Below are 13,487 nucleotides of genomic sequence, written 5' to 3'. Positions count from 1 at the left end.
GTACTTCAACTACTAACTCTATATTACAATTAATAATTACAACTACAAACTATCTATACAACCACGCAGTGCTCAGAGCTCGCGGCAGGTGACGCAAAATTCTTGAATAGATCTTTTGCTAAATTACCCAAGCAACAAAAAGAATGCTGGGAACGTAGTCACATGTGCTGCCCATGTTCACCCTTACCTGTATTAAATATTCGAAGTAAACAACCAAATTAAGACGTTGTTAAATGCGCGTGCAAAGTGCCATTTGCTTTGGATTTTCACTTTAGAACAGTTACTCCTGCAGAAGGCAGTACGAGCAGCGCGTGTAGCTACACTCACGCACGCTCCTTGACCTTGGGTAATTTAACAAAAGGCATATTCAAAATGATTACGTGCGTGGTTGTAATAGAATGTACTGCACATGAGCGTCGGCTTTTTATATGTCTCTCTTGGAATCGGAAGCTTGTCGTCAAAACTACTATAGTGCGATAGAAAGTGCGCATTTGGGGCCCAAACCTAAGGGGTAAAATTTGATTCCCTTCAATATCCTTTTAAAGTAAAATTCGAAAAAAAAAAAGTGCCGATGTCGTGTTCGCGCTAACGTTGTCGCGCTGTGCACAGATTTCTTAAACAATGAGTCGCTGACATTTCGTCGATTAACTCTTCGGCTAGTCGGTCTCATATTGTATAAATCTATAACTAACAATTTGTGGAATACAACGTCAAGTTGCCAGCTACGAAATACCATTCAAGCAATTAAAAATTGCGGCATATGTGCTCTTTAATTATAAACAGTGACCCTAATTTTAAGACATGACCCTTATTTCTGATGGCAGTTTATTTACGGAGGAGCTGAAGTCAGTTCGACAGCGACGAAGAGGGTGCCCACGAAAACCCCACTGAAGGGTTCACTCCTTGACCAACTAATTAGTTCAGAAATTTAGTTGCCGATTTACATATTAATCACTATTTTGTATGTTAATCTCATTGCCATAGTACCTTCTACAACTGCTACTGCTATTACTACTACAGGTACTATTAACACTACAGCTGCCGCCATTACTACTACCACTAAACCTTCTACAACTATTACTACTACTATTACAACTACTACTAGACTTGGTGAAGAACGAGAAGCACCCAAAGTGGAGGAGAAAGGTACAAAATGACCAAAGGCAAGGTCTCTCTTGCTGACACATTGCCTTTTGTCATTCTGTTTCTTTCTCTGTCACTTTGAATTGTTCTCGTTCTCCACCGAGTCTTGGGAGGTTTAAGAAAATTGTAAATCGACAGAAGCTCACCTGCGCCATCACTGTTTTACTATATTACAACTGCTACTACTACTATTACCACAACTACTAATGACAATAATAACAACAATGATGATGCAAAGCACCGTCGGCCAAGTCCGTGAATGACAGTCGAATCTGCAGATCTGGCTTTAGCCCAGGGAGGTCTTGGATTGCCGCTGCTGACAGAACACTACCGACAGGATCATGCATATGCCCCTTTATCTATTTCCCTTTCCCTCGCTCTTAGGACGGAGACGGGACAAACTGGCAGACCGAGTGGAACGACCGACCGCCGCCTCGATCGAGACGAGACGCCGACCGAAAAAAAGAAAACAATCCTTGGCACGCCGCCACCCTGCGATCTCGTAAAACCGTAAAACATGTTTCGGCGTCACCGAACGGCAAGGGATCGCGACCTGTCAAAGCTGAGTGTCACGTGTGACGTCACGAGAGCACGCAATCGGTTGTTTATCCGGCCCACACTGAGAGAATCGGTTCAGGCAGCGAGTTTGACCTATTTGAAGGCCTTTTCATCCGACTGCGATGTTTTTCGGAGGTCGGACAAATCAGTGAGAGTCAATTGGAGTCCGGGCATTCTATCAAACACAGTATTATTGAACACCACCAAATCAAGAGTTGGTGTATTTTTCTTGGTCTCGTACCGGAACTAAACCTCGCAGTCTGCTTTCGCATGATGCATAAAGTAATACGAGCACGCGTATCGGCTTGTGCGTGCGTGAGCAAAAGAGGGAATTATTTGGGGGCGTGAAGTCAAAATAAGCCCTCGGCGGCTTTAGAAAATGTTGCAGGCAAACCATAATACGCTTGCGCCCCGCCAATGGAAGCAGCAATTCACTGGATGACTTGCTGGCAAGCCCTGAGTGAAGCTTCGTCCCTACGCTGCGATGGTCCTGATCCCAAAATCAGGAGCGATTATTTCAAGGAAACGGCGTCAAGTGGCTCGATAAACCGTCCACTTATTCGATTAACTGTCCCGTACCTTTAGGACCCCAAATGGTGTAGCAGGTATCCGAAATGAAAGCCGCAGGAGTAGCTTGGAAACAAATTTTCCGTCAGTCAGATATTTCGCATGCGCTTAAAGAAAATATAGCCACTACACACGAACCACAGACAAAGGGAAAGGGAAGAAAAACGACACCAGAGCACGACATCGGAAGGAAAATGCCCAGCTCAACTGGCAAGTCTATCCTCTCTGCGCAGTACGCACGGAGGCCGAAATAAATGCAAAATTTGATTAAAAAAATAAAAAAAAAAAAGATCCGGCGATTTGTTGTACAAGGTGTGCAGACTGGTTCACTTTTACAAAACCCGCCATAAAACAAGGTAATAAAAATAAATCAAAACGTGGAGAGACAGAGAGAAAGAGAAAAAGAGGGAACACCAGCGAAAGGATATCCGTGCAGGCAGTGCAGATGCTCTGGCTGTGCGTGGTCTCGCAGCCCACCACGTGACCTGGTTCCGATTCGACGACGTCACTTTCACTCGCGCTCCACTTCAAGTGCGGCTACCCCAAAACGCGGACACGCCACTTTTGTTGGAGAAAAGGCCGCAGCAGACCGCCAAACCATTACGTTTCTTCTCTTTTGCAACTTTTTTTTTTTTTTTTTTGAGGAGATTACATTTGAAAACAAACGTTGACAAACAAGAGGGCGCTCCGTGATGAATGCCCACCAAGGTCTGAGGATTACCAGACGATTCAGAACGAATCCTGGACAAAAGCTCGCCAGAAGCTCAACGGGCAAAAGCTCACAGAACAGAACCTCAACAGACAGAAGCTCAACGAAAAAAAAATTTCCACCGGATAAAGGTTCACCGGATAAAGATAGACCGAATAAAGGTTTACCGGAGAAAGGTTCAGCAAAGGTTCACTGGAAAAAAAGCTCAACATTTTTCACAGATCCGGACAAAAGCTCTCCACTTTTACTCGTGAACTAGGGTCAAAGCTCACCTGGATAACGTTGTTTGTTTTATTACATTACCTCAAATAATATGAAACCGTTCCGAAAAGTAGCTCTATAAATAAAAAAAAAATGTATGTATGGCTTGCGCAAGGTTTCAAGTCGGTAATTGTAGTGACGAATAAATTTAAAAGAGACACTGTCATTATGTACAATAAAACAGAACGAAAACATATTCACATTTCTGATACTTACATCGTAAAAGTATTATTGTGACTAGACATACTGCGCTAAAAAGCGCAGACTCCGGTCCAATAAAAAATCTCATAAAACATGGTTATCAGGCACTCGCGCACAAATTTGTAGTGATCGCTCCTCTCCAACGCCTAATCCTTTGGTGTTGACTCTGCCATCGAGCACGTACAGCCTTTTTGGAGTGCTTCTGTACGTCGTATAGCCGCCACTACAAACCACATAGATTAGGAACAATAGGACCAATTCTAGCACAAGCTGTAAAACTTGGTTTTAGAGCGCAGCTCTTAGGCGCCCGTTTCCGCATTGAGCGGCGTCGCCGTCGGCGTCGGCGCAAACGCGCACGTTGCATTACACAAATTCAGTTTCCCCGCTAAATTTAGCGGGGAAACTGAATTTGTGTTGGTCATGTGACGACAGTTTTACCGCTAAATTTAGCGGGGAAACAGAATGCGCAGTGTTACATTATGGGACGTACACACCAATTCAGTTTCCCTACACACCAATTCAGTTTCCCCGCTAGGAATTGAATTGGTGTTGAGATCACGTGACGTCAATTTTCCAGCTAAATTTAGCGGGAAAGCAGTGCGAGGAGGGGAGGGTACGTAGGAAAAGTAGAGGGTACGCAGAAGGAGGAGAGGAAGGTATGGAGGAGGAGGGGAGGAGGGTACGGAGGAGGAAGAGGACACGGAAGAGGAGGAGGGTGCAGAACCAGTATGTGAGGAGAGTGATCTATATTTGTACATATATACAGTGGCGTCACAAGGGGGGTGCGGAGGGGGCGGGCCGCCCAGGGTGCAGCGCTCCAGGGGGTGTCGCGGTGGGCCGCAAGAAGGGGGGGGGGGGGGGGGTGCAGCCGGCGGGCCACCGCCCCGGGTGCCGCTGACCCTAGTGACGCCAGTGCATATATATACATATTTCTTTCTCAAATATTTTAGCACGGTATATCGCAAAATCAAGCTAACTAAAGAGCTACGTTCTAATTTCGCATTAACGAGATTAATAAACATCTAACTTTTTACTTATATGGTTTCATACAACAGTCGAGCGACTGTTGACGTGTCCCCGTGCAAAGCCCATTTTATGCCTGGTTGGCCGAACCCCGAACCCCCAACCCCCCCCCCCCCCCCCCCCCCCCCAACTAGGAGGAAAAAAAAAAAGAGGAAGCGGGTTTTGTTCGTGTCCGCCGAGAAATGCGCGAGTTTTTGTTCGGTGAGCCTTTGACCGAGGTGCCCTTGTCCGGCGAGCTTTTATCCAGCGAGCCTTTTGACCGGTCACCATTCAAAATATCTCAAAAGAAAAGGAAGTTCTGGTGTGGTTGGGTACGCCACAACAAATCTAAGCGTTTTGGTAGGGCTGCACATACGTGCCCAGAAAACAAATAAATCGAACATTGAAAAAAAAAAAAAGGAAAACTTGCCACGGTTATTTGAACGAAAGATGATATCAGCCAATTAGTACTTAGTAACTGTGAGCTGTTTTTTTCTGGAGCACCTGTTGACGCTTAAGGAATGCCCAATAAGTAGGGCACGCAACATTTTTTGTGCCGTTTCGTCATACGCGGTTATATTAAAAAGAAATACCCTCACCACTACCGTGTCGAGAGCATTGACGCACCTCACCGGAACTATTCGATCGCGCACGCTGCAACTAAAAACGCAATCTATTATTTTCCTTAAGCTCGAAGCAGCCGATCCAATACGATCCGCTAACATTACACGCATAGGAAGAATATATGAATAGGAGCGCTCAACCTGATACGATAACGTCCAGCATTCCGGTTCTCCAAGACAATGGAAGTCGGAACATTACGTACGCGAGCAGATGAATGGTCTTGCTTGCAATACCCTGCAATCTGCGCCTATGCGGACAGCCATACATCTTTTCCTGGTGTACAATCTTGCGTTGATTACAGCCGATTGTGCAACGGCACGGTGCGCGAGAGCAACGGCCCTTCCGGAGAACGTGATGATGACGCCTCAGATGTGCGAACTCTTATCTTGATCAATACACCATGAAAAAAAAAAAAAGGGGGAAAAAAAAAGGGGCGGGGGTGTAGATTGCCGCCACGGACGCCGCTTGCGCGCAATCGGTACGTGCGTGATTCATGTTATTAAAAATGCCCGTGTTATCGGTCGTATAAGACCGGAAAGCGCACATGAAGGCTCCCTAACCTTACGGTAAATGCGCCACGATCGTGCTTTTTTGGTTTTGTTTTTTGGTGCGCGATTAGTTTGGTTAGTGATAGCGAACACACAAAGACAACGAGCGCCGTGACGGTGCACTTCCCACGCCAACTGATCGGCTGCGGCCGGGCTTGTGTAACAGAGTAACACTTTCCGAAAATAATCCCACTGGAGAAGGGGAACAAGGGGGACGAAGGAAGAGCACAAATCTCCAAACGCAGCCATGGGTGACTGGTGCGCGACCAAACATTCCGGCTGGGAAGTGCCTGGTTCGATACCAGGACCAGGCGGATTTTTTCGTCGCGCACCAGTTTGGAGGTTTGTGTCTGTCCTTTGTCCCCCTTGTTCCCCTTCTCCGGGGATTATTTTCGTCTTTCTTGTCCAGCTCGCTAGCACTTTTGCAATAATTGCATTATCATCAGAACACTTTCCGATGTACAAACTTGAATGGATTGATGCAAACGGCTGTACCCTTTATATCGGGCGGTAGCTCGCGCACCTAGGATACACATTAAGAACTAAAAGTATGATCTCTTTCCTTTTCCAGTTTGCTAACCCTCTGCAATTTCGTACAAATAGGGAAGTAAAATTTCGTACTTCCCTACAAGAGATTTCCCCCGAACACAACGTGGCTGGCATACAGTGGACAAGGCCCATATATAGCGTTTTCGAAGTATTATAAGTCTGTCCGCAGAGCCGGCCTGTAACGTTGTTTATAAATATCCCGGCAACTTCGCAGAAGTCTTATCTTTCGGAGGCCCAAACTGTCGAGCAAAGGAGCGAACGAAGCGAGCAGATATGCTCAATGCACCGCTGACCTGCGTGTGTTCTATGAGTGACTCGGATACTTCTTATCGGCTGTTGACAATGGAGGAGGCGCGACGCCCTTCCCCCCCCCCCCCCCCCCAAAAAAAAAAAAAAAAAAAAAAGATTAAAAGCTTAGGTTGCGAACAAAATTGGGCAAAGAGAAGCGATTCAGAAGGAGAGATAAGCTCAAAAACAAACTGCACACATGCAAAACATAAATAAATAAAACTTTTAGCGCGTTATTTCAGGGCGGAAGCGAAGATATGAGTAAGAAAGAAGCTATCGCCTTACAACGAATGCATCGTGGAAGTTCGTTGTAAATGTTTTTTGATACATCGAATTACTTGCTATATCGAACTCATCGTAGCGTTTCCTGCTGTTCGTTACAAACGGATCTGACTCCCCCTCCCTCCCCCTTACGCCTATTTTTCTCTAGATATGCCTTTCGGAAACAGCAGAGAGCCGAAAGGGACGACTGTCAGCAGGCTCATCGACACCTGTCAACACGCTCCAGACAGACGGTGTGGGAATCGTTGTCTAGTGTCTATATAAACTCGCACATCGACACGATCGATGAGCGCGTTTTTATACAACCATGAATTGCTGCGGTTGCTGCAGGACAAATTCCCCCGGGCAACGTGTGCTTGGAAATACCTAACGTAACTCTGGCCTTTGTCAGTGCGTCTAACGGTCGATTCTCGGGGCCAGTGGCATTCCAGCCCATTCTCCAAGCTCTTGCTGCCTAGCCAAGCTAACCTGAGATCGGAGAACGTACGATGTGGTCTTTTGTGCGAGTAACCTGAAAATAGCAACACGGAAAAGCACGAATTTTGGTCAGTTGTTTCGCTATAGAGTCGCATCGTTACAGAGTGGAAGAACAGGAGGGTATCCTTGTTGTGATTTTGCTCTACGCTAACTGTCACAGCACGATACACCAAGATGTCAAATGAGCTGCAAATGACGATTTACGAGCTCGATAACTAGCAAACTAGGTCCAAAAGTTACTCTATAGGTACAATACATGCAAATATTTGACGGGTATAAACTTCACAAGACAGAAGATGCGGGAAATCTTGAATTTCCATCGCTAAGAGTTTCAAGGTGCTGATAAGCGGTTTTGCTTCTCAAAGGAGACTCAGCGAAACGTCGGCTGTCACTTTCGGGGGGCTCTTTCTTGATGACAAGAAGGTACAAATGTTCATATTGGCTTTGGTATCACATCATCTTTACTTTGAAAAGAATAGAGCATTTTCTTGCCAAGCACGAATGCGTAGCTAGCAGCTAAAGGTGTCTCGTGCACTGAGGCGGATACTGAATCAAGTTTGGGTGTTTTAGGTGCCAAACCAACGACGGGCATCTGGCACGCTCCAGCGGAGGATCGATAATTAATTTCGACCAACTGGGGATCTTTTGACGTGCAACCGAATTCTCAGTTACACGGTGCCTTCTCCGCAATAAGACTGAGGCGGACATATAGGACCAAAATACGTCAATACTTTCAATACGATGCGGCCACACTTTAGGATGAATTATCGGCGAAAGCGACTAACAAAGCTGCACAGGTAAGCGCACATTTGTGATCAATATTTTATTCGAAATCAAATTATGGATTTAACCTAACCATTATCACCTTACGTGCAGTCTGTGCGTTTATACCGACGTCTCACCAACGTCTCCGAAATGTTTGCAATTGGCCTGGTTTGCTCGTGGGACCAATTTTTGTGCGATTTCTGCGAATATTCCATCGCACACAGCATGCGGTCCATTCAAAGACGCCACAGTTCTTCCGCGTGATAACACCAGGTATTAAGGCCGAGATGTTTCGGTGGCGCCCACTTATGGCTTCCATCCGCAACGTCATGACCAGGATTTCCCTCGCCGTGACGTCACGAGCTGTAATCCCGGCTACTTATCATTATCAATCGCAAACTACAAGTTCAATGGTGTGTAACAAAGCAGAGTGGAAGCTTGGAGTCATTGCATTCTTAATGCAACACCGTCAAAGTTGACAGTCTGGCATTACTCTTAACTCCGTCAATTAAAGTAAAATAATTCACCTAGAAAACGTCACAGTGAACGTTTGGTCAATCGTGAGTGCCGACCCATAGTCTCCGAGATTCTTGGCGCCAAAAATCTCGGAGGCCATGGTCGACTACAGCGACGCTTTTGGTTGCGCACTGAGTCGCCAATACTGCTGGACGCCCAGGCCGTTCTACTGCCTCGAAAGTGAATTCCGACGGCCACAGTAGTTGCCCGTCCAGCCGACAAGCAATATCTGAACTTGCCAAGACCTCCGTCAGCAGAAAGTAAAACCCGACCCTTAGCGCTGGAGGCAGCCACCGCTACCAGAGCCGGTCTCAAGAAGGGGTCTAACCGCACACACCAGGACAAGTGTCGGCCTCCTCAAGACCTGTCGAACACGGCTGTCGACTAGTTTCAGAGGTTCAGCGGGCACGACGAATGTGACCTGCAAACGGAACGAATTTCCGTCCGACCTTGGCCACTGCAGACTGGGCCAGATCACCTTGGATCGATAAGATGCGTGCTTTGCCTGTGCTCTTGGCGGAAACGGGAGCACAGCCAGCGCAATCCGGCCACAGCGGACGACGTTGACGGGGAATGGGTTACCAGACGCGCCGGCCACTCTCGCCGTTTCCTGCCCTCTAAGAAAAGGAGGATGGAACTTGTAATCTCGTCGCTTATCCCGGATTACAGGCGTCGTTATCGCGAGATGTGAAGTTCTTTCTGCAATGCGTTTCCTTGAGGTCGGGAAAGCATTATATCGATGTGATGAAGTTAAATTATAGTGAAGATCTGTGTTGAGTCATAACAATTACTTCAGTTTAAAATCGCTAGCAAAACAATTATTTAAAAAATCGATAATAAACTTCAGACATCCCTCATTTAACTCTTGCGAGTTCCTTCTTTTTTTAAAGCGATTACAACAAGGCGCTGGTGATCATTAATTATGAAATTTTGAAGCTATCAAAATGTAACGCACCGTTGACAAGTAATTCTACCATACGATTTTTGTTCGTTTTGCTCCAGTATCACAATACACTGCACCGTATAGTTTAGTGGCTAAACTCAGGTGACACTTGCCCACCTGTCTGTAAAGGCATCAGACCAGCACATTCCCGACCCGATGATTGCAAAACAAGGGCAACAGAGGGGGAACCTTCAAGATACGGAATAATTATAGATGCCGCGTTGGAAGCTTTATAGACTTGACCTGTGTTATCAACGCCACGAGATCCGCAAGAACTGGGGCAACAAGGCCATTCGACGGGGGCAATTCAGTGTTACACGTTCAATGACCAACTGTGGACTCTATTTTAGGTAGAAAATGCTAGTGCGGTCCATTCAAATTCGCAATGAGTGCATGCAGCTGATTATAAACTATTCACATCATCAGATGCACCAGAAAAAGAGCAGAACAATGTGGCGAACGAAATTATATTTTAAGGATATCTTGCAAAATAGCTGCGAAACACTAGAAAGAAGCTTCAATTTATTTACCGCAGCGATCTAGAAGAGCAAACTTCCAAGATCGCAGAAACCAGCTAATATTTGTCAAATTACACAACGAATCGGAGCAGGCAGTTTCCGGACCGTTCTTTTTGACAAAACTAGTACACAAGAGAGGGAAGAAACTTGGGGTGAAGGCACTATATTCTTAAAATAATGGAGAGGATTAAACTTTCCCGTCGCTGAACCGATTGATCAATGTCGCGATTCAAGTGGGTGTAGTCTTTAGACATAATTTCTTTAGATATAATTTTGTTATTTCGTTGCTTCGCCAAAAGTAGTTAATTGAAAAAAAAAAAAAAAAAATGTCTTCCTGATGAGGGACTTGCACATTTGAGCTTCGCTTCACGTAACTGTGGCTTTCGGGGTAACACTTGTACTTTTTTATGTGTACGTCTGTTGTTGTTGTTCTCCGTAACTGCGTTATGTTGATCGATTAAATAATTTTTTACGCGTTTGTTCTTACACTTATGATTTTTCTTTTAATTTTTTTTTTGTTTTGTTGGCTGAGCGATGTACAAAAGTAGCGAAGCCTCGTCAAGTAAAATATATTTACCTTTTTGTTGCCTCCCCCAACACACACAAGGTTCAAGGAGTCAAAATACAATTATTATTAATTTTACTATTATTATTATTCATCACAGAAAAGTGTGAAGTGACATCGCCTTTTCGCTCTACCTTGAAAGTACGACGCACAGAGCAAGAAACAGAAATCGTGGTAATCCTAACGAGGAATATCTGGGGGCACGTAAAAGTCTGTTCGTCGTTTACCATCATCGGTCATTACTTCAGTGTGCGTACCCCTCCCAGACGCTTTACAACAACCGGAACACGGAAAGCGAAAGACCGTGCGTGGGTTTAACTGGGGCATGTCAAGGGTTGTCCGGCGACTTCCGCAAGACAGGTTTAACTTGAAAACAATGTCGGCGAACAGGGTTCAAAGCACTGCATACGGTGGGTCGGGCTGACTGGCTGGATGGAAGTGTAGAAAGCAGGAAATCCCACGAAAGTTGCACAGCATCGTCTCTGCCTCCCGCGGCGCGCCTACGGAGTTTTCGCACAGGCAACGCCTCTTCGAGTTAAACGAGATAACAGACAAAGATAGACTCTTGGTCATTGAGTCGGCAACATAAATCTACACTCTAAAGAAGAAACGAAGCCCTAAAATCAAATCAAGAAGCCTTGAAAAAAAAAAAAAAAAAGATGATTAGAAAACAATGGAGCTGTGAAGATGGCAGGTTGATAACCAGTTTTGAAAAATATTTATTCTTACGAGATGTTTCTCGAAAGTGTTTTTTCTCTACGCAGGTTCAAAGGGAGAGAGCAAGGGAAAAATATAAATTCATGGCAATCATTTTACACTACTAAAATAATAAAAAATAAAAAATAAAACTGAACACTTGGCCGTAAAAAGAGATATAGAATCGACCATTACACATATATGAACAGCTAATACGCGAAGAAGCTTTATTTTATCGCAGCAAACCGTGCGTTATTTAATATGGCTGAAACTGTTCCCATATCGCTCAGCCACTCGTAAACAAAGTTCGAAGTAAGAAACTTCCACATTCCAGCGATGTCGTGGCCGTGAGGTCTAGAAATGCAGACAGAGCTCTAAATTCAAAACGCAAGAAAGAGAAACGGGGCGAATGCCATGAAACTAATAAAAGTGCTATCGCTTAGATAGATCTCGGAATTCGGTAGGTTTGAAAGAAGCACACCACGCCCGGAATGCCAATGCGATGCAATCTGCAAGGACGATATTAGAAAAGAATTTCGATGCAACCGAAAATAGATTCTAAAGAGGATAAAAATAACACGAACAAAAGAGAAAATGATATAATCCGTGGATCAATAAATTAGATCCGTCAGCCGTAAAGTAAACAGCACGCTCAGGACATTCAAAAATCGCCATACAAATAATTGCTCATTTGACCTGGATGTATCAATACGCTTGCGCAAGGGAACCCCGAAAAATATAGGGCGGCTGTTGTAACAACCGACACGTGTGCAATGTGTATACACACGCGGCTGCGTTTCCGCGAATGTCAATGTCGCCGATTCCTGAGGGTCCGTATCCCACGTCTGCACCACCACAAAAATATTGACGAAGTAACGGTAAAAAGATTGGAGGACAATGTTTACGCTTGTTGCGCTTATGCAAAAGCTAATGTCCCGCACATATAAAGAGATTTTATGCCTTTTCAACCGCTTTCTCGAATCTACCGTTGGTGTATGCCGGTCAAAACGCGCTACGTGAAGTATTTCGTGGCAATGTGGAAGTGGTGTCTGTAAACAGACTGGTAGAAGGTCTCTCACCGCACATCTCGAGCTACAGCGACGGTGGCTTTCAGTTGACCAGGCTTGGAAAGGCAGTGTGTCTCAAAGAGTCTCTGGTAGCAGTGAAGACAGGCGAGAAAGCATCCACGTCAGTGGTTTGGCTGCCGTACACTGAATACAAATCGCAACGCAGCGAAGGGGAACACATGTGTACCGGAGGAAAGAGAGGCCGAGACGCGAAAAGCGAGAAAGGGGAACGCCATCGTCGGAAGAGGGCGGGGCATCCGTCGTTGTATGTTGCCAGACCGGTTCTATGAAACCGAAACTGAAACCGAAACTGAAATATAGTGCTTCCTTGGAAAGAGTGTTGAGTTTTTATGCAGAGTTAGCCGAACCTTACAAAGGGCACCACAAAATAGAGGTGATGCACCGTCTCTGCTGTTTATCAACGGTACTTTTTCATATATATATATACAAGTAATATGATAAATGTACATGCGTACAAATCCCAGTTGACAGATTTGAACACCGGCTGTATGCCCGCAATGTGAGGATGGAATATAATAAACTTTTAATACATACCAATTGAGGGAAAACACCGCTTAACTGAGACTTCAGTTACAATTAAGGAGGGTTGTGCCGTATAAGTGAATATTGAATGCTTCACTAAGTTATGTCAAATGCCTTTTGATGGTTAGATGGTTGGGCACGTAAATCCATAAGTGTTTTCATTTCGCCAAAAATGAGCACGTTCATTGCCGACAACTGTTCGCCGCTTCACCGCTGCCGGTTTTCATCAACTAATTCCTGTCCAATAACTTAGTAGAATATCAATAAATAAGGCACACTGGAATGTTTCACAGGAACATTATATATAGCTAGTGGAAACGCTAATAAAAAAAATGGTTGCGTTAAAAAAATGAAAACATGTATTTTCAAACGTTACGTCAATAGTGGTCAAGATGAACAAGGTGCACATTATGTTGTTTTTCTTGGTTTTTTTTACTTCTGATGTTTGTTTTGTAGTAAAGGGAAGGGGGGAAGCCAGGAGAGGTGTGGTTTTTTTCGCTGTCTAAACCTACGTACATATAATGGAACTTCGACTTTGTTTTCTGCGCGGTGGTTCGCAGTCGTACTCTACTTCACACCGTTCTAAACATCCATATAACTACATATAACATACGTTTGCCAATCTCCATACCTCCGTGCAGGGGCGGATGCAGGAATTTCCTGAG

General features: G+C 44.9%; 1 protein-coding gene across 5 annotated transcripts in view; it reads right to left on the bottom strand.

Annotated features, from left to right (window-relative positions):
* Positions 1-12,529, bottom strand: part of LOC8035483 (glutamine--fructose-6-phosphate aminotransferase [isomerizing] 2) — a 46,099-nt gene extending 33,570 nt beyond the window's left edge. For 2 of the 5 annotated variants that reach the window (XM_029995657.4, XM_029995654.4), the window contains exon 1: positions 12,292-12,524. In XM_029995657.4, the coding sequence (XP_029851517.2) occupies positions 12,292-12,298 (7 nt within the window). In that variant the 5' untranslated portion in view covers positions 12,299-12,524. Of the gene's footprint in view, positions 1-12,291 lie in introns of all 5 variants that reach the window. The other 3 variants (XM_029995655.4, XM_029995656.4, XM_029995658.4) reach the window with 2 other exon arrangements.
* Between the last annotated feature and the right edge of the window lie 958 nt (positions 12,530-13,487).

The sequence above is a fragment of the Ixodes scapularis genome, unplaced genomic scaffold (genome assembly GCF_016920785.2).
Source record: "Ixodes scapularis isolate PalLabHiFi unplaced genomic scaffold, ASM1692078v2 PGA_scaffold3__209_contigs__length_174095766, whole genome shotgun sequence".
Taxonomy (NCBI): domain Eukaryota; kingdom Metazoa; phylum Arthropoda; class Arachnida; order Ixodida; family Ixodidae; genus Ixodes; species Ixodes scapularis.
Note: the sequence above shows the minus strand (reverse complement) of the source record. Positions and strands in the feature narration are given on the sequence as shown.